The 19,632-nt window shown below is 44.0% G+C and overlaps 1 protein-coding gene across 1 annotated transcript in view; it reads right to left on the reverse strand.

The window, feature by feature from the left end:
* The window catches only part of UBE3C (ubiquitin protein ligase E3C), a 117,858-nt gene that overhangs the window by 45,634 nt on the left and 52,592 nt on the right, over positions 1 to 19,632 (reverse strand). The window contains exons 12-17 of the mRNA XM_045792223.2: positions 17,856 to 18,013; positions 17,473 to 17,705; positions 8,717 to 8,821; positions 6,663 to 6,750; positions 5,490 to 5,587; positions 4,287 to 4,419 (exon numbers count right to left, since the gene is read on the reverse strand). Coding sequence (XP_045648179.1) covers positions 4,287 to 4,419; positions 5,490 to 5,587; positions 6,663 to 6,750; positions 8,717 to 8,821; positions 17,473 to 17,705; positions 17,856 to 18,013 — 815 coding nt within the window. The remainder of the gene's footprint in view (positions 1 to 4,286; positions 4,420 to 5,489; positions 5,588 to 6,662; positions 6,751 to 8,716; positions 8,822 to 17,472; positions 17,706 to 17,855; positions 18,014 to 19,632) is intronic.

Raw genomic sequence — 19,632 nt, forward strand, 5'->3', positions numbered from 1 at the left:
ACGCGCGGGAGAGTCAGAACCCAGAGTCCACATCATCATTTGAAAGTGTTATCTCGTGTGCCACAAAGACAAAAACAAAAATTAAAAAATTTGCAAAATTGCTTAATTATGCCCGGTATTTTAGAGAAAGGTCCGGCCAGGTCCTCAAGAGGCCAGTACTGCTAGACTCACCTACGGGGACACAACAGCCTCAGGACACAGACACCGAGTACAAGCCAACGAAAGGGCTTCTGCCGAAAGTCAAAACCAGGCGGTCTTCATGGGACAGGCTTAATCAAGGTGCAAGTTTGTGAAAGTCACTGACACGGCTTCATCTTCTCCCCCTGCGTGCTGCGGGCATTCGGCATCTCAGCCGGCGGGGAGGGGCAGAGGCGGCCGGCCGCTGGGGAGTGTGGTGAGGTGCAGGGCAGCGTGGCCCAGGTCTGCAAAGGCGCCAGTGCTCCTGGGCTAATGAGCGGCTGCCATCTTTCAGACTTTCCGTGCGGCCACCCCAAATCTCCCCAAGGGACAGGGGACCTCGAGAAAACACTCTGGAAGGGGGATTAGCAGCGTGCATGTCTGCTAGAGCTCCACCATGGCGGTGGGCGAGCGTCAGTACTTCTGAAGTCACAGAACCTGGCTGTGACTATTCTAGAACGTGGCTCAAACGGGGCCGGTACGAGTCACTGTTTGGACTGAGGTCTACAGCACTGTGCCCAGCAGTACAGACGTCGTCTTCCACTGAGCCGGCTGGGAGAGGCCAGAAGCTGTGCCAGGCGAGCTCCGTGGTAAAGCCCACATCTCCTGCCGGACTAGGGCAGACAAATCTAAACCATCGGGTTACGCTTGCTCTTGTACTTTGTAAAGGAATAATGAGCATTGATAATTGACCCCAAGCCAGAATTTTACACACATTACTTCAAGTCCTTTAACAACTTTCTGGGTTAAGAATTAACCCCATTCTGGACAGGCTAAAAGGGTGAAGGGGATTAAGGAGGGCACCTGTGATGAGCGCTGAGTGGTGTATGGAAGTGATGAATCACTGAGTTCTACTCCTGAAACCAATATTACACTGTGTGCTAACAAACCAGAACTTAAATAAAAACGTGAAGAAGAAAAAATAGAATTATCCTCATTCTGCAGTGAGAAAACCAAGTACGAGGGAGGTCGAGTTATGTCTAACGACAGACAGCTAACACTGTAAAGGGAGTGCTACATTTTAAAGATACGTCTATTGCCTACAAAGCATAGGCTTTTATACTAAACCATATTCTCTTCTATTTTTAAAATTTAACCATGATTACATGAAGAACATGCTTTTAACTGATTAGGCTCCATGAATATGTTATTGGCATGTATTTTGGTTAATAGGATTACAAAACACATTCCAGCTCAAGACCTAGGTAAAATGCCGAAAGAAATCTAAGCAGATAATTACAGATGTGACACAAAAGTACAGTTGGGTATCTCACCTTTACATATTCCTCTTAAGACCCAGTTTTAAGGATGGATTACACATTAGCATTTGTTTGTCACATGTAATATTTCTCAAACTGATTGTCAGAAGTCAGCAGCGTATTTTGTAAAAATTCTGAGTGTACAAATATTGTACATGGGAAACCTCAGCTGTGGCCCATGCTTTCCCACACTCGTTCCACCTGTAGCAACAGTAAGGGGAACAGGAGTGTGTCACTCTCTTCTGCAGACTCAGCGGCCAGTCACAGAAATCACCCCTCTAATTTGGCTACAACTGAGATTCTGTGTTCCCTGAAGCTCATTTCTGTGAACAGCAGTATGGAATAGCACAATAATATTTTCAGAATCAAATCCAGCCTGAGATATCTTGCCACCACTTGTTTCTAAAGAAAAATTTAAAGTATCTAACTTATATAGGAAGGTTTCGGTGGGGGGAAAAAACCTAAGTAAAACGTTACTTTGATTTTACCCTATTATAGTTTCTTCTTCAGAAAAATGATGTAATAAATTCTGCGCATTACATGAAATAAAACCAACTCACAGACCAAAGCACAGACACACGAGGTTCTCAGGAACCGATACAGCACGGTTCAGAGCCAGCTCTGGCGGATTCTCATCCAAGCTAACAGATGATGACACCAAGACCTACAGCAGTCCTGAGGGTAACCGTGGTCACTTCTCCACGGTCTCGCACCAGGCGGCCAGGGCAATGAGAGCGCGTGGCAGCCTGGGGCTGGGACCAGCGCGCCGGCACCTGCCTGGGCTCCCCACTAAGAAGAGAACCGGCTCCACCTCTCTGAGCTCCAGCAACCTGCTCAATCATCCATGGGGCCAACACCCACACTCCAGAAAACTGGTCTGAGGGGCACTTGGCTGGCTCAGTCTTGGGGTTGTGAGTTCAAGCCCCACGCTGGGTGTGGAGATGACTACATAAATAAAATCTTAAAAAGAGAGAGAGGAAGACAGCCCTCCTGAGAAGACATGAATACGAGATGACAAGCGTCCATAAAGGCTATGGTGCGAGGATGAGACAGCATGTACAGCAAGCATATTAACGTTATGTATAAATGATGAGTCAGCACAGCACCGCACGCCAATTCCCCACAAGTAAATGCAACATTCTGAGATATTTAATTTTACTACTCTCCCTAGCAAAATAACAATTTTGACAAATGGTTTAAAAAATTCATGTTACTAAGGCCTGAATTAGAACACATGTGCAGAGATGAAGAGCATTATCACATACATGCACATGTTACATGCATATAACGTACATACAGGTGTATACTGTTATACACGCTTTACATCTGCAGACGGTCTCTCCAAATCCCTCAAACTCAGTGCAAGCATCGGCACGCACCTGGAGAGTTAGGGTGTGATCAGCTTCTGAATAACTTTAAGCTTAAGGATTCATTAAGAAATTTGGGGCTTGTTATAATTAGATAGTAATATCTTTAAAAATCATCTCTATGAAATAGTTTTCAAGTTAATTTAAAATGGCTGATACGTGCATCTTCTCATCCAACTCCGGCATGTGGAGGAAGCAAGTGTGGGCACGATCAGCCATGTGTGAACGGCCGTGCCCATCACTGCTTCCTCACTTGCAGGACTGCCTCCCCCTCCCCAGCATCAACCACACCCCAATTCCACTCTCAACATTTCTGCGTCGATGGCACGTTTACCACCTTGTCTATCGACTGAGTCTTCCCCAGGCTCAATCACAGATCCAACACCCACCAAGCACCAGCCAGTTGAGGGGAACAGAGGAACAGCGTGCAAAGCCCTGGTCCAGTGGGGGACAACACGACAGCTGCAACAGCTGATTTATGGGGACTGGATCCCCACGGAGGGAGGCCTACTTTGTTTTCAAAAGGATGTTGGGCTTGAAGTCAGAGTACCAGATTTTTGCCTCGTTCACGCAGAAAATTTAAAAGCATGCTATGCTGGGCGAGAGTATGCTGGTGCCGTGGACAGCACACCCCAGGGCCAGGACGGAGCTGGTGGGGTCCGGCTGCAGCACACATTACAGACAAAACCACCGCACATGAACACCAAACCCTTGCACACGAAACCCGGGACAGAGAAGGGGCTGGTGACTGATGCTCACCGTCCTCCGTTACTCCCACGGTACAGCACAATTAGCTCTTTAAGGAAAAAATGACTTGAGGTTTGGCTCCCCTAGAAGAGGCACCCGTTCTTTCACTTCTCACACCATCCCATCACCTCCTGAAGCTGTGCCCGGGATCCCGCCAAGCTTCTACTGTTCATTCCTGCACTGATGGCATCCTGATTTAATGCAGTATCATGGATACCACATTTAACACTGGGTGTTGAATATTCACGAGGTAAAACGTGTTGCTGAGCTCTAAATGCGACCCAATCACTGTTTCAGCGTGACTCGCTCCCGCCACTGAAGGACACGCCCGTCTGTGCAGGGGTCTGGACTGCAGTGGGGTTTCTTCTGCTACGTTAAATACGGCTCAGAGTTTGTAATATACACATAAATAGATTCTCATACTTAACACGGAATGTCGACGGTTGCCCATCAACACTTTCAGAATTGTAAGTTGTCAACTAAATTTGAGACACAGACATTCGTGGGTGGAGCTTCTCGCCTAAAAAAAAAATCAGTATTTGAAAGGCTGCTGTTGGGATAATTATTTGTCAGTGTTATTTGGTAATATACATCTACCAAATCTGACACGTGCATTCCACTGTTACAAAGTCATTACAGAACAAGATGACGGACGCGGATATTTTCATGATTACCTCTTTCTAAAATAATCCCCCACCTCCCCCTGCCACATGCAGACACAGAGAATCATACATACCATTTTCTGGGGAAAGTTTGTCATAAGCATCTTCATAAATATAATTTCTTCTTATTGTGACATTAATTCCATCCAGAAATGGACCATCTCCTTGAACTTCTTGCTTATCTGCATAAATCAACCTTTGAAAGATCTAACAAACAGGGGAAGTTGTCAGGTTATCCGGAACAACAGACTTTTTGTTATAAACATAAGCAACAGAAGGAAAAACTGCTAAATAAATCTTAACTTTTCTATCTCCATAAATTCTGAAGCAAACTTTAAAAGCCAAGGTATCATATATGGACTTTATGCCTTCTCAGTAAATGTGTAGTATTAATATATTCGTACTATTGTCCCTTTCCTCCATTTTGTAACAATGTAAAAAAATCCCATGCTGGAGTATATTTTCAGTATTTTCCTTTGCAAACCCTTTAGAAAAACCCAGGTGGTAGAGAGGAAAACAGAGAATAACTTTGTAAAGCTGTATATCAATATTAGTAAGAATATCTGCCTAACAATAAGATTCAAGTAATTTTTTTGATGCTAAAAATCCAGTAGAGGGAGCTCAGGAACTATATAATGTCACATTATAGCTGTGCCCGCTTGCCCGTGTCTCCATGAAGAACACCGAAAGCTTTACAAGAAACTCACTCTTTTGCTCGTCCTATAAAGGAAGTGGGCAGGACTGAAGGTGTCCTCTCAAAGCCATTACTTAAGAATAAAGCCTAGTAGTTTTTAGACATTTGCTAAGTTGGTGAATACAAACAAAACATTTTAAATCTCAAAACAGAAATGTAAACAAAATTTTGTACACTGGTCAAAAATCACCAGGCAGGAAATTAAGGTACCTGTCCATCTCTCTTTTATAAAGTAGTATTTGCGACAAATAACTTCAACATAATGTACAGAAACATATCTTCAAAAAAATGTGCAATTTCAAAAACAATGCAAAATTTACTAACAAAAAGACCTTCTACTCCCATTAGAAGAAGACAGTGGTGTAACTACGGATAGAAATAAGGAGAAACAATCCCTCGGGTCTACACAGAGGTGTTGGACGACACTTTTATGAATCACGGTCAACGATGACAACCTCGTGAGGAGAACCGCAATCCCATAACCGGCTGGGCACTAAGCACCTTGAGAGACTGTGTTTGCTGGTGTTAACTCTTTCACACTGAAACGATGTCATATGCAATCTACTGAGACTGAGGCGCACACCTTGACTCGCTCCTCGAATGGAACCACGAAGGGCAGCTCCGTCAGGATGGCAAGCTGTCGCTCCTCAGACACGGACAGAGGGGGGGACTCCAGACCCACTGCAACACACGGGAACACCCTCGTTAGGCTCCGCGCACGCGTGACCTCACCTCAGCGCACTGCGCGGACGCGGTGCTTCACTAACCAAAGGGCTGTGGGGACCCGCGTCGAGCACCGCCCAACAGCACTTGCTCACTTCCTGTCTCTGTGTCACATTCAGGCAATTCTTGCAGTATTTCAAACTTTTCCATACTTACATTTGTTATGGTGATCAGAGATTACCAGTCACTGAAAACTCAGATGACGGTCAGGATCTCTTAGCCAAAAGTAATTTTAATGAAGGTACGTACATTGTTTTTTTAGACAAAATGCCATTGCACACTTAACTTTTTTTTTAAGCAGGCTCCACACCAGCACAGAGCCCAACGTGGGGCCTGAACCCACAACATGAGCTCAAGACCCGAGCCGAGATCAAGAGTAGGACGCTTTACCGACTGAGCCACCCCGGTGCCCCTGCACCCTTAACTTCTATACGCACTAGAAAATGAAAAACTTCGTTTGACTCCTTTGGGGACATTCACTGTGTTGTGGTGGTCTGGAGCCAAACCTGCCATGTCTCAGAGGTACGCCCGGACTTCTCCTTTCCAGACTCACAAGGCTACACACTATATAGTTCCATTTAAAGACATTCTGGAAAAGGTAAAGCTATCAGGACAAAAAACAAGTCAGTGGTTGCCAGGGGCTCTGGCTGGGGAAAGGGGCTGCCTACAAAGGCGCAAGAGATAATTTCTGGAGCGATGACTCTTTCTATGGGGTTGATCACAGAGGCAGACGTTTACAAAAATCACGGAACACTAAGGGCGCCTGGGTGGTTCAGTCAGTTGAGCATCCTACTCTTTTGATTTCAGCTCAGGTCATGATCTCAGGGTCGTGGGACTGAGCCCCGTGTCGGGCTCCATGCTCAGCGTGAAGGCTGCTTGAGATTCTCTCTCTCCCTCTGCCCCTCCCCTCACTAAAAAAAGTTTTTAAAAAGTTTCAGAACAGTACACCAAAAAGAGTGGATTTCCCAGCATGTAAACAAAAGCCCATGACCCTGGGCTGATGGAGAAATGTGCCAGGACACAGAGAACTCACCGTCCAGGCTCGACTGCAGGGGGCCGATTCTCCCCATCCGCCGGAACCTCCACACGTGTCTGGAAGCCGGGACGTAGAGCTGGGTGACCTGCGGGGCCAGCAGCCTGGCTCAGTGCATCCCCGTGCCCTGGCACGAGCACTCACTGGCCACATGTGAAGTACAAGGGTGCTGGGCGTGCATTTCACGCCAGCGAGGTCCTGCTCTTTGACCTCAAGTCCTTTTCATGCACTCTCTCCTTGGTCGGCTGCCCGTTTACACTCTCACAACATAACTGTTTTCCCTAATACATCCCAAGGAAATCTCCACTTGTTCTCTTTAATGCTGTGTAATATCTGCATCTAGTCAACTGTCATAACACGATCACCATGCAAATGAAAACACATCACACTTAAAGAATTAACAACTTCTTCTTACTAAACACTCAGTGTCTCATAATTCTAAACACTTAATTGTTTACATCAGTTCTGCAGTAAGGCTGGGGTTCGTGGGCATTCTGTGAAGCTTGTGGTTCTATCTGCTCCCTCAGCCCTGGCGGTGGTCCCAGTCCGCTGTCCAGCAATGTTCCCCACCATCGCTAGCTGCGCCCCGTCCGTGTTAACGTGGGCTTCTGGGCTCTCCATTTCCCTATAAATGTGCAATTACATCTAGGGGTTTCATTACATCCAGGTTTGACTTTTGGCCAGAACGCTTCACAGGCAGTGTGCTCTCTCAAGAGGCTCGTGTGGTCGGCGATGAGATGGAGAACTTGTGCCAAAACTGGACCCAGTTATGCCACAAGACACGTCTGGTTCCGCTGGCATTCTTCCCACAGCCGAGCCTTCTCGAGTCAAGCAGCAGCACAGTGCCTGATATTTGGGCCCTGGACCCCCATCTGCGGGGGCTTCCAGCCCGGTCTCGGCAGGTTCCCGTGGGGTCTGCACCCCCGGGGCACTGCCTACACTGCCTACTCCTCCCAGCCTACAGACCGTGGGACCCCGGTTCTCGCACTACTCGTGGCTTCGACCCCACAAGGCTCTCCCGTCACCACGGCTTGCTCAGCCCGAGGCACATGAAGTCCATGAAGGACAGGCAGGCTCAGGCAGGATGACTTCTTTTTCCCAAACCAGTCTCTCCAACAATGAGGTGGTGCCTCTACATCCCACAAGAGGGCCAGTCTTCTTTTTTGTACATTTACGACCTCGCAGATTTAAGCCTATTTGAGGTTCAGTCCGCTGCACTTCGTCTAGAGGGCTGGAGCTCCCGTGGCTCCCATGCTCTCCAGTGACAGAACGCCCCATCACACCAAGGCTGTTTCTTTTTGGTGTAAGTGTTGTTCAGAGCCCCCCTCCGGGATCTGGCTACAGAACGTCCACCGCTACAAGATCTGGCAGAGTTTCTCAGCCCGACCAGCGCTCACGGCTAGAAGCCACAGGCTTCAAGATTCGTGCAGACGCACTATCTGAAACGGGTGTAAAACACCTCTGCTTTCTTTTCTTTCTTTAATGTTTCTATGGCCTTGTTTCTTCTACACCCTCCACTCTCTGCCCTCATCCCCAAGACTCTGAAATGAATACAGTCATGTACGCCTTTTTCTGACAAGAAACAATGAAAATTCTTCTTTGTCAGAAATTCAAATAGCTCATGACCTTTGTTAGTTAAACCTCTAAAAAATATTTATACCACTGAATCTACTTCAGGTCTAGATCTTAGTAATATTCAAATTTGTCTCTGTTTCCTTAGAAAATCAAGGACATGCTTCATCTCCTCTAAGTGCTAAACACACACTGATAACTACAACACCAATACAAGCAAAATCTCTTGCAACCCCAACAAAGAACCGCTAGGCTCCAATATAATCTGTGGTTAAATAAACTCAGGATGTATGTTTAAGTCAATGATACTGCTATATATCCCATTACATGACCTAAGAATAATAAAAATGCTTACTGTTAATATTTAGTTACATAATAAGTAATAAATAAAACAATTTAGAAGAATTTATCCTTCTCCCCAGAAAGACAAAAGCTGAAAAAATATGTTTAACGAAAAATACTAGAAAGATCTTTCAGTAAACCTTATCTGCTTTAATATCTTCTTGTTCTGACAGCCAGTGATTTGGAGGACAGAAATTTCTCCTTGTGTCTCTGGACTTCAGCATTTTCACGAGATTGGTGATCACCTGCAGAGGAAGAACAGGGCTAAGTCACGTAACCAAGCTCAGGAACAACCCCTGCACAGGAGAAGCAACAGCCCCAGGCGGCAGTCAAGGACCCGAGCGCTCCCCACTACAGGCTGAGAGCATGTGCGCCTGGCCACCGAGGCCCACCCGAGGCCACCGCCAGATCAGGCCACAGAGAGTACCTCACCCTGTGATCACAAGAATGAATTTTAAGTACGAAGCAGTTAGTTACGTGCCAGTGAAGGAGGGAAAATTAACAGGAATATGTTAAAGGCGTACTACAAAGGAGGAAGTAATGAAGTTTTCAAACACGAATTTGGAAATGTATTAGCTCGTTTGAGCTGTAATACAAGAAATCTCCAAGTATATAGCAATTTTGTGGAAGTTTTTCCTACGGTAATAGCATTTCATATTTTTCTGAAAGACACTCTATCAAGGGCACTGAGGGGAAAAAACTGTCCTGACTGGATCTCAGTATTTCCCTTAAGTAAGTCTCCGGAGTTAGGCCTTCTTCTCACCAGAATTCTACACACACTCAGTCTGACTGCTTTGTAAAGCCTCCCCACCCCAGCATGGCCGATCTGCTCATTACTACTTTTGCAATGAGCACGAGTCCCTCCCGGGCTACGCAGGAAGCTCCCTAAGAAGAAAGTCCCGACTAACTACGTGGAAACTCAGTAGGCATTTGATGATTGACTTGGGATCAATAATTAATTGTAAATTTAAAGTATATGATTAAAGAGAACTGACGGCACTGCCTATTTAAAAGAGACCCAATGGGGCGCCTAGGTGGCGCAGTTGTTAAGCGTCTGCCTTCGGCTCAGGGCCTGATCCCGGCGTAATGGGATCGAGTCCCACATCGGGCTCCTCCGCTATGAGCCTGCTTCTTCCTCTCCCACGCCCCCTGCTGTGTTACCTCTCTCGCTGGCTGTCTCTCTCTCTGTCGAATAAATAAATAAAATCTTTAAAAAATAATAATAAAATAAAATAAAAGAGACCCAATGATGGGGGCGCCTGGGCGGCTCAGTACACTGAGCGTGCAACTCTGGATTTTGGCTCAGGTCATGATCTCACGGTCGCGGGATCGAGCCCCACGTTGGGCTCTGCACTCAGTGTGGAGTCGGCCTAAGAGTCTTTCTCTCCCTCTGCCCCTCCCCCCGCTCACACACATGCTCGGTCTCTCAAAATAAATAAATAAAATCTTTAAAAAATAAACTAAGCAATAAAAAAGACCTGACGTTCTGTTAAATACGAATGTACTTTGTAATAAACCAAGATAAACCAACATAAAATTGTAAATCCAAAGTCTTAAACCTTTACAGACAGGATTTCGTCACATAACTACTATGTAGTTAAAGTAAAACTACGACGATGTTTTCTGAAAAAGTCAGCCAGGCCTCTATACACACCGCCTCTAATCAAGTAAGATATCTGGATGAGAAATTAGGATAAAACATAACTTGAGTAAGGAATAAAATTAGGATAACGTGATAAATTTCCAAATGTACCCACAAGACAGACAAGATAGCCTAATTTCAACTGTTAATAGAGATTTCCCCTTAAAATCTCAGAGTTCAGCATCTACAGATGACAGAAACACAAATGCCTCTTTTGTGACATGCAAATCCTTGGTATTCAGGGACACCAAAAACTCTGTCCAACAAAAATGGGTGGGAAAGGGTCCTTGGTTGATACCCTTAGACCACTAGAATGTGGACACACCACTCGGATGAGATGCCTGAGGACAGAGGAAAACGTGATGCGTGAGCAGTTTGGCCATGCAGACAAAAGTACATCAGTACAAACGTCTCAAGGTCTAGAACTCCAGTTCTGACTGATGGGTATTTCCTACCCATGTAGCTGTGACATCCACCTTGTGGCATTTGAAAGCCTGTCCTAATACTACAGTAATATCCTTTTTGAATCAGCAGAAATGAGCTTAGGTCAGTTAACACGTAGTTAGTTATCCTTGACTCTTGACTCTGTTGTGCTTGCTCAGAGGTTAAGTTATACGCATGCAATGCTTTATTATTACCGATTTCAAGTGCAGCTGAGGTAGACTGAGAACAGCCTAGTTTGGGTTTCTACCTGGTTAACTTCATGGTCATAACAAAGTATTGTCATTGACCTAATGCACTTAAATCTCCGAAGTGTCTCAGTTTTGCTCTTCTAAAGAAAAGAGCAGATGTCAGTGAGTTCCGTTCCGTGTGCAATTCTGTCTGGGACGAGGCCGGTCAGTGCACACAGAGCACATCACACATGCTCTTCCAACAGCAGAGACAGAAGCACCATCTTCTATGAATAACATCAAAGCCTATCTTTCCATTTCCATAACCAGCTATATTAATTAGTATTTTAAGTAAGTTCAGACTGAACAGATACTGGGCTGAAATTTACACAGAACACACAACTGTTAACAGAAGCCATGCTTTCTGACCACTATCCACGTGTGTTTATTTGCCTGCACCCGTTCACTGACGGCTTACGCACACTGTCCCACTGGATGTTGACAACCTTGTGGACTGCCCTTCCCCACGGCACAGTGGAGGACACTCAGCTTTGCTGAAGGGAAGAGACTCGCTCCAAGGCTTGCCAAGGGGCAGGGCCAGGGCTGCCTAACTCTAGAATAAAACTTTTTATCCACCTCCTGGTGGTCATCTCTTTCCAACCTATGGTTATGAGGTCATTTATTTTCTACAGGTCACAAATATTAAACTATCTATGGAGCAATTAATGCCATAATTTACTTTCTTCTTTTAAATTACTCTGAAATTAAACACTAAGAAGTTTCAAAACAGGGCACTCCCTTTCTTACTTTCAAATTCTAAGTATAAAAAAAGAAATAATCACATATTACTTATAAATGTCCTGGTATTGTGACCCCTCTTTAAAAAAAAAAAAAAAGGGGGAGAGAGAGGTAGGGAGGAAAAAGTGGTAGGCACAAAGTGACAGGGGCCTCAGGACATGTGTCAAGGACGAGCTGTCCAGACGGAGTCGCTGTGAAAAAGCAGTTCCTAACAAGTTAAGACTTGACAGCAAGCCAGCCTTGAAGATGAGTCCTGGACAGGATTACCAGAGAAAATAAAGGATACCTTATTAAATTTTAATTTCAGATAAATATCAAATAATTTTTTAGTATAAATATGCTCCAAATACTGCTTTTAAAAAAATGTAAATATACCCAAAATATTGCATGGGACATATTTTTATCTAAAAAAGCATTTGTTATTTATCTGAAATTAAAATTTAACTGGGTGACACGTTTTTATTTGCTAAATCTGGCAATATGAGCTCTGGACCAATTCCCAAAAAATTTTTTTAGAAATGTCAAATCCCATGTCTTAAATTCAACTAAAAACACTTTCCTCGTTCACTTAAACTAGTTCTGCTTTAAAGAAAAATGCAAATTTTAAGAAACCATGAAAATTTAACAGAGTCCACTTGTGACGTCAAAACACCTTTGATCACACCCCCTCTCTCTGTAGCCATTTTCAGGGTCACACACTCAACTGCTACACAAATTCTTAGTCCTGCGGAGGAAAGTACGTGGATGTAACCACTAAAATCGCAGAAATGGACTAAAGATTGTGAAAGGTAAGGAAAACCGGGGTCACAATTTTGAACTGGATCAACAGATAGCCAGTGTTGAGATGTGAAGGCAGTCTTTCTTTCAGTTAATTTTATTAAATTTTCTGGCACAGGTATGCCTACTGAAGAAGACTGTTCCAAAACTGAAGGAATTTTAGATTTAAACAGGACCTAAGTCATGGGTAAGCCCAGTTTTGCAAACTGAGATCCAAGGTTATAAACACCTGCCCAAAGTGACGTCTCCGTGCAGCGAGGCCTACGGTTCTTCACCCCTCCCTGCACCCTGAAACCTCCCACTGATGAATGCTCACGTAGAGGCACCGCCAACCGCGGATTTAATCCAATTCATCTGAGGCGAAGCCAGTCAACTGTTTGTAACTGCTCCCCAGGAGATCCTGAGATGTATGCAGTTAGATCCGAGAACCAGTGAGTTAAGAAATATGAAGTAAGATAAAACAGTAAACAAGCAAACACCAGAATAACTAGGTGTACCCAGCTCGACACACAGTTTCAGCAGACTTCAAGAGTTATAAATAGGACATATGACATTTATGTGGTGTTTAAGTCTTGTCCCCAGATCATGGTCTTCCATGCCAGATCTAAACTTTAGATGACATGCGCGCTCAAGAACTCTAACAGTTATTTAAGTAAACATTCAGAAATACAACTGTTATCCATGTTCTATTGTTTGCCATTTGAATTAGGAATAGGTGATACATGGAAACAGGCTCCCCAAACCCAATGTTAAAAAGATCGAGTAGGTGACTGCTTAGAAACAGAGAGACCGCCCATAAAAACCACCCTCAACAGCTGTCCCAGGTCAAGATGGCAAAGTAACAGGCACTGTTCCACAGGACCCCGGTGTGTTTCTGAGTACACTGGCTACGACGATCACACGAAGACCTAGCGACTCCAGGAAATATTCTTTTTTTTTTTTTAAAGATTTTATTTATTTATTCGACAGAGAGAGACAGCCAGCGAGAGAGGGAACACAAGCAGGGGGAGTGGGAGAGGAAGAAGCAGGCTCACAGCAGAGGAGCCTGATGTGGGGCTCGATCCCATAACGCCGAGATCACGCCCTGAGCCAAAGGCAGACGCTTAACCACTGTGCCACCCAGGCGCCCTCCAGGAAATATTCTTAAGTATGACACACGCTATATCGTATGCGTAATTAGCATTACATGTACATTAGGTGGCTGAAGGCTACTGAGAGTAAAGTCTGACATTTCTCAATGGAGATTCTTGACATTCAGTTAAATTACCATAACCAAAAAAAAAGTACATATTGTCAAAATTGTGAAAGGCAACTGCAAGACTAAATTACGTTATAATATAAAATAATAATCTCTTTTTACCTTAAATCTTATATGTAAATTTTGGTGAGTAGAATCAAACACCTCAGGTCATTCTTCAAGAAGGTTACTACAAAGCACAGGCTGCAGCACATAACCTACGGGCAGGGGAGTGTGGCCAACGAGCAACGTGCTAAGTGTCTATCCTGTAAGAATTTTCTACAAGTCTGATTTTATAATGAAGAACACACAGAAATGAAATAGATGGGGCACCTGGGTGGCGCAGTCGTTAAGCGTCTGCCTTCGGCTCAGGGCCTGATCCTGGAGTTCTAGGATCGAGCCCCACGTCGGGCTCCTCTGCTATGAGCCTGCTTCTTCCTCTCCCACTCCCCCTGCTTGTGTTCCCTCTCTCCCTGGCTGTCTCTCTCTCTGTCGAATAAATAAATAAAATCTTAAAAAAAAAAAAAGAAATAGAGAAACACCAGGAAAGCACCAGCTCCAAGAGCATCATCTCGTAGACCAGAATGACCATTTCCCTAGAGTAAATCAAAAGTTTCGAGTGACCTCAGCAGTTGTTTTTCCGTTCTGTGTGCTCTAATGGTACTGACCTCGTTTATCTTAATGTGATTAGCTGAATGTTTGTCTTTTTCACCACGTAAAAATGCTGAGAGAGCAAGGGCCGGGCCAACAGCACTCACGATTCCCCAGCGTTCCCGGCATAAAGCCTGCGTGCTCAAGGAACTGGCGAGAGCGGCGCCCAAATCCACAGAGGTCATGAAGCGTCTGAGAGGGACTACCCATGTCACAGGTGAACCAAGTTGTATAAAGCCCTGAGTTACTACTGGAGAAAACTGGTGTATTTTTAAAGACAACAGTATTCTCCAGGATGTTTAAAACACTACAAAATTATTTTTTTAAAGTACCCATTTTATTTAGTCAAAAACAAAACAAAAACCTTCAAAGATGGAAAAGGGCACGAGGCAGCTCTACGAGAACAAAGAGGGTATTGTCTCGTTGAACACGGATACCTAACGGTGCCATGTGAGGGCTATGTCAGGGTGTGGCTGTTGTTTTAATTTAACTTTTTAAAAAATTCTCTCTGGAACTGAAAAATGAAATCAGTCACTGAGAAAGCAAGCCAGACCCCTCTCTCTCTCCACATAGATGAGCACAGACGAGGAAGGCGTGGAGAGTCTCCTTCCTGCTCCCTGATACCCCTTCCTCCTCGCAGGGACTCCCACGTAGGCTGGTAGCCGCACACGAAGGCGTATCAAACAGGACTTGCTATCTCCTCATAGGGCTAAAGTAACTACAGCTATAAATTACACTTCAAGAGGAGTTTATAAATTTGATAAATGCATAAACTGTTTTAGCAGTGTCAATGCACGGCTCAGCAACTGACCTCCATTCTTATAGTGACAAAGAAAGATGACTCTATCCACTTAAAATTCTATGTTCTGTGACCAGCCAACAGAGCCTCTCACAGAAATTAGTTTGAAAGGACCATCATAAGACTGAATAATGAAAATGGTTGGTGGTTGAAGGAGTCAGGTCTCATCATTTGCAATTCTGTCAAAATCAGCGGAAGGCAGGAAATCATTGGCAAAACGCTGTTACCTTCTTTGGTTGATTCTACCTTGAATTCTTCAACTTAAATTTGGCACTAAAAATACACAAAAAATGCTAACATTCCATTTCAGTACTTTTCAGAGAGGGATGCAGAGCAGCAGCTGAGTTCAAGGGCCCGTTCTATCCCCCGAAGCTGTGTGACCTCATCTGTAAAGTACGGTAGTAACAGCACGTTCCTGGCAGAATTACCGTGTTCCATGAATCAGGATACGTAAAGCTCTTACAATACTGTCCGGGACACAGTAAGCACTGAGGGGGATTCTTTTTATCTCGTATTAAAGATAGTTTTTTCCTTAAAGAAAAGCTAGTAGCAGCTGAACCCTTCTCTACAATGCAAAGACTATGCCTTTTCATTATTTTTAGGGCTCAGCTTACCAGCAGGTAGCATGAAAAAAGTTTGGGTTTTTTTACCCCCCAAAGAACAGGAATCCTGTTCAAAAAATTGTCTTCAAACAATTCTATCCCAAACTCAGAAGGTCTTTGTAACAACTCAATTTCAAACCTAAAACAAGCCCATACCAAAAAAGTGGACCTTCTCCTTAATTCCTAAAACCTTCAACCCTTAAACAAGTGGTAATGAGTCATTCTGAGGCATAAGAAAAAGTTCACTACCAAATTCTCATTTAATGCTTAAGCAAAATAAAATAGGGCCAGGCGAAACTCTCTTCTACAGCATTATTAAATCCTGAGATTTCTAGGTCCTAAAGACAAGCCTGTCATATGGAAATTATGGAAGCCTCAAGAGGTGCTATAAAGTAATGAGATTATCTGACACTGAACACGAAACCTGATACCCTACATCATGGAAAGCTTTATTAACAGAGATCCCAGAGTTTAATTAAATACTTGAAGAAAAACACATATGCTACAATAATTCACATATCTAGTCAAGTTTCCCAAAGAATTATATGTTTGAAATAGGTTAGATAGCTTATTTTTAACTTAGAAAAGTTGCAAAGTTGTCAATCTTTAAGAATGGATATATTAAGGGTTCAACGTGTGCCCTTTAAAGTTTACCCGGGAATACAGAGATAGGTAATTAAAATAAATTGTGCAAACATATATTACATCAATCTGCACAAATTATAAATTCAATGATGCATTAGTACTGTGTTCAGTGCAATCAAAACATTATCAGTTACTCTCGCGGTACTAATGCTCATGCTCGTAAGTGAAATGTGTTGTAAAATCAGGGAGAATGGGCTGGATAGAGACTATCGTGCACTCGTCGGATGAATAAGCAGTCCTTAATTAGCCCATCAGGTTAAGTGCAAGCATTAATGGGCCTTTCCTAAAGTCTAGCTTGACATCTTTCTCCAAACATGGCCAAGAAGAAAGTTCCATTAGCAATATTAATACAAGCTTAGTTGATCATTTTCATTCAATTAACTTCTTTCAATTAAATAGATAGCTTGACAAAAGCAGTGATAAAAGACCTGAAGGGACAGCTGATGACTCGAACTGCACATTAGTGTGCGAGGGGTCGCGGGTATTAAACGGACTGTAAATCCAGCATTCAATTTGGAAAATGCACTTCTTCTGCTCTCACTCCTTTAATGAGCGATTTTAGCTGACTAGATGTGTTTGCTGCAGAAATTTCATGGCAAGTCAAGCACCCTTTTTCTTTTCTTTTTTTCTACCCCACAGTTATATTCTCAGCGGTGGTGACTTCCTGCCAGCGCTCCAGCCACAGTAACTCATAACTTCTCTTTCTGCATGGTTAAAAATGAAGATATTTTAAAATAATTTACATGCAACTTGCATTAATGACCTTATCCCCCACCTTTGTTAATCAATTTCTGAAAAGATTAAAAAAACAAAATCTGTAAGAGATCGTTCAGTGAAAACTGAAAATATTTTAAAATTTTATTTATAATTCATCTTGTCACTCAAAGTACTTAGAGCAACTTATAAAAGATGCACGTAACAATGTAAAAACAAGGGTTTCAAAGAAGGCAAAAAAGTAAAATGAAAACGAACTTTTCTTCATTTAAAAAAGTTTTGCAAAGTAAAAACTACGCCTAAAACAAACCTGTACTTCTATTCGTAAGAAAAGAGTCAGTCAAGTCAGAACACATTTGTACATTATTTGACGTCAGTAACACACATACACAAAAACAAAAAACCCCATCTCCTCTGTACCTTAAATAACTGAATCCATCGTTTCTGTTCCATCTGTATACACTGTTGCATTTCAGAATTAGTCGTAACTCCAATACTTTGAAATGCTGTAATATATTCTTCTCGAACTTCTGGTTTTGTTTCTGGATAAGCCAACTTGATGATCCCTAGGCAGGCGTCTCGAAGGCAGCGAGACAACATTATCAGCTCTTCTAGAGTAAAAGGCATCATTGATGATTGTCTTTGACCTACAACTGGAAAACATGATCCAATATTCTATCACACTTGGTTTTTCTTCATTTCTTAACACAGTGAAAGACTTAAGAGGCTTAAAACTTCTCTATCATCTATGAAAACGGATAGGCCATGAAACCAGCAAAACACAGATTCCTCAAAACTCTTACCTTCTATGGGATCTCCAAAGAATTCATTGTCATGGATGGAAATCAGCGAGTGGCTGAACAGAGAGCTGAACAGGTAGAAGAGAGGGATGATGCGGCTGGAGTCTTCCAAAGACATGGGGGAGCCCCTAGAGATCACCTGGAGCAGTGGCACCATAGACCTTGAAACGGCAGAGAAAAGTGATTTTAAGGTCAGTTTTAATCTGGGAATGAGTTAAGACGTGACACCAGACAATCATCATCAGGGAAAATAACATTCATGTTAGCAATTAAACTACTCTAAGGGAAAGGAAGGTCATTCTAACAGTATGGGTTGGTAAACAGCTCCAATTAGGAAGCAGGACACCCAGCCACCACTCCTCACTAGCGTTCGCGCTCCCACGATCAACCGGATGAAGGCAGTCACTGCGCGTGCGCCAGTGGCCCCCAGACAGAGGGTTACAGGAAGTAATGCCACTACTTTTAGGTTGAAAACTGTCCCCCCCCCCCACCTAACATATTTAACAAAGTATCACGCTGGTCTCATGAAAAATCTATCCAACTACTTACTCAGGAACATTCAAAACTGCTGCGTGTTGAACCTTGATAAAACCTTCAGGAATAAAGTCTCCCCTCTTGTACCCTGGGCCTGGTTTCTACTAGCCACGTTTATTTACCAGCTCCTGTTACTGCTTCTGCCAGGAGTCCTGACACATCCTAAAGCAGCTCTAAAGGAAGGTGATCTTTAGAGAGCCCTGTCGTCTCTCTCACGTGTGAAGAGCCGTGAGCTATTAAATTTACTTCTCCCACTCGGCATCTGTTCTCTTTCTCCCTTGGTTCACTGTGGCTCCTTGTCTTGTTGTGCATTCGGTGACCAGAGGTTCCCTTGTGGGCTCTTCCCAGTCTATGAAGCCCCATGGTCCCCTACAGCACTCCTATCAGTCCTGAGCTAGCCGATGTTGTGGGCGAGATCACTCTGATCTTCATACCTGGAATACCCATTTCTACAACACCACAGATACATACTAGATGCAGACAACCAAGGATCCACAAATTACCAACTGGTTGCCCACCACAGCCAAAAGTTATGTGAGAGAGTAAGGCAGAAGATAAGAACAGGCAAATGTCCTTCTACTCCTGGTGGGGCTATGGTGAGCTGGGCGGAGCCACCTGGAGCTTTAGATCTCCGTGGGGCCCACTGCAGGGGCGAGCACTGCCACCAACAGGGCTGTGAGGACCAGGACCCAGATGTGCAGCCTGAACTCCGCTGTCAAGGAGAAGCCATCTTCGTACGTATCCGGGTCCTGAACGTGCCCTTACTGCTGGTGCAGCCCCAGCGCTCAGAGCTAGCTGAGAGGAGCAAAATAAAAACGCAGTGAGGACATATAAAAAGGGACAGAGTACAACTGTCCTACCTCACAGCCAAAGCCAGCATGAAAGAAAAAGGCTCTTGATGTTAGGATAAAAGAGGCATGGAGGCTCCCTTTGAACTGGCGAGTCTTGGGAGGGCAGGAGCCCTTCTCCGCCTCCTGAGTTACTCCACACCAAGCCTAGTACCAGGCCGTTCACACAGTAAAACTGTGTTGACATACAGAAGAAAAACAGTTTGTCACATGTTTCACTGGTATCATAAAAATGGTTTGTGTCTCTTGGTTCCCTCGCAGAACCACACAAACAACCGAGGACAGTGATGAGCGAAGGCTATTCAGGAGGATGCGGTACAGGTCGAGTTACCGGCCGCCAGGTGGAGAAGGTAATCCTGGACCTGGAAGAGTGACATGCCAGCCCCCAGCGGTCCCCC

This window comes from Ursus americanus, chromosome 3, assembly GCF_024610735.1.
Source record: "Ursus americanus isolate L20-20 chromosome 3, mUrsAme1.1.p, whole genome shotgun sequence".
NCBI lineage: Eukaryota > Metazoa > Chordata > Mammalia > Carnivora > Ursidae > Ursus > Ursus americanus.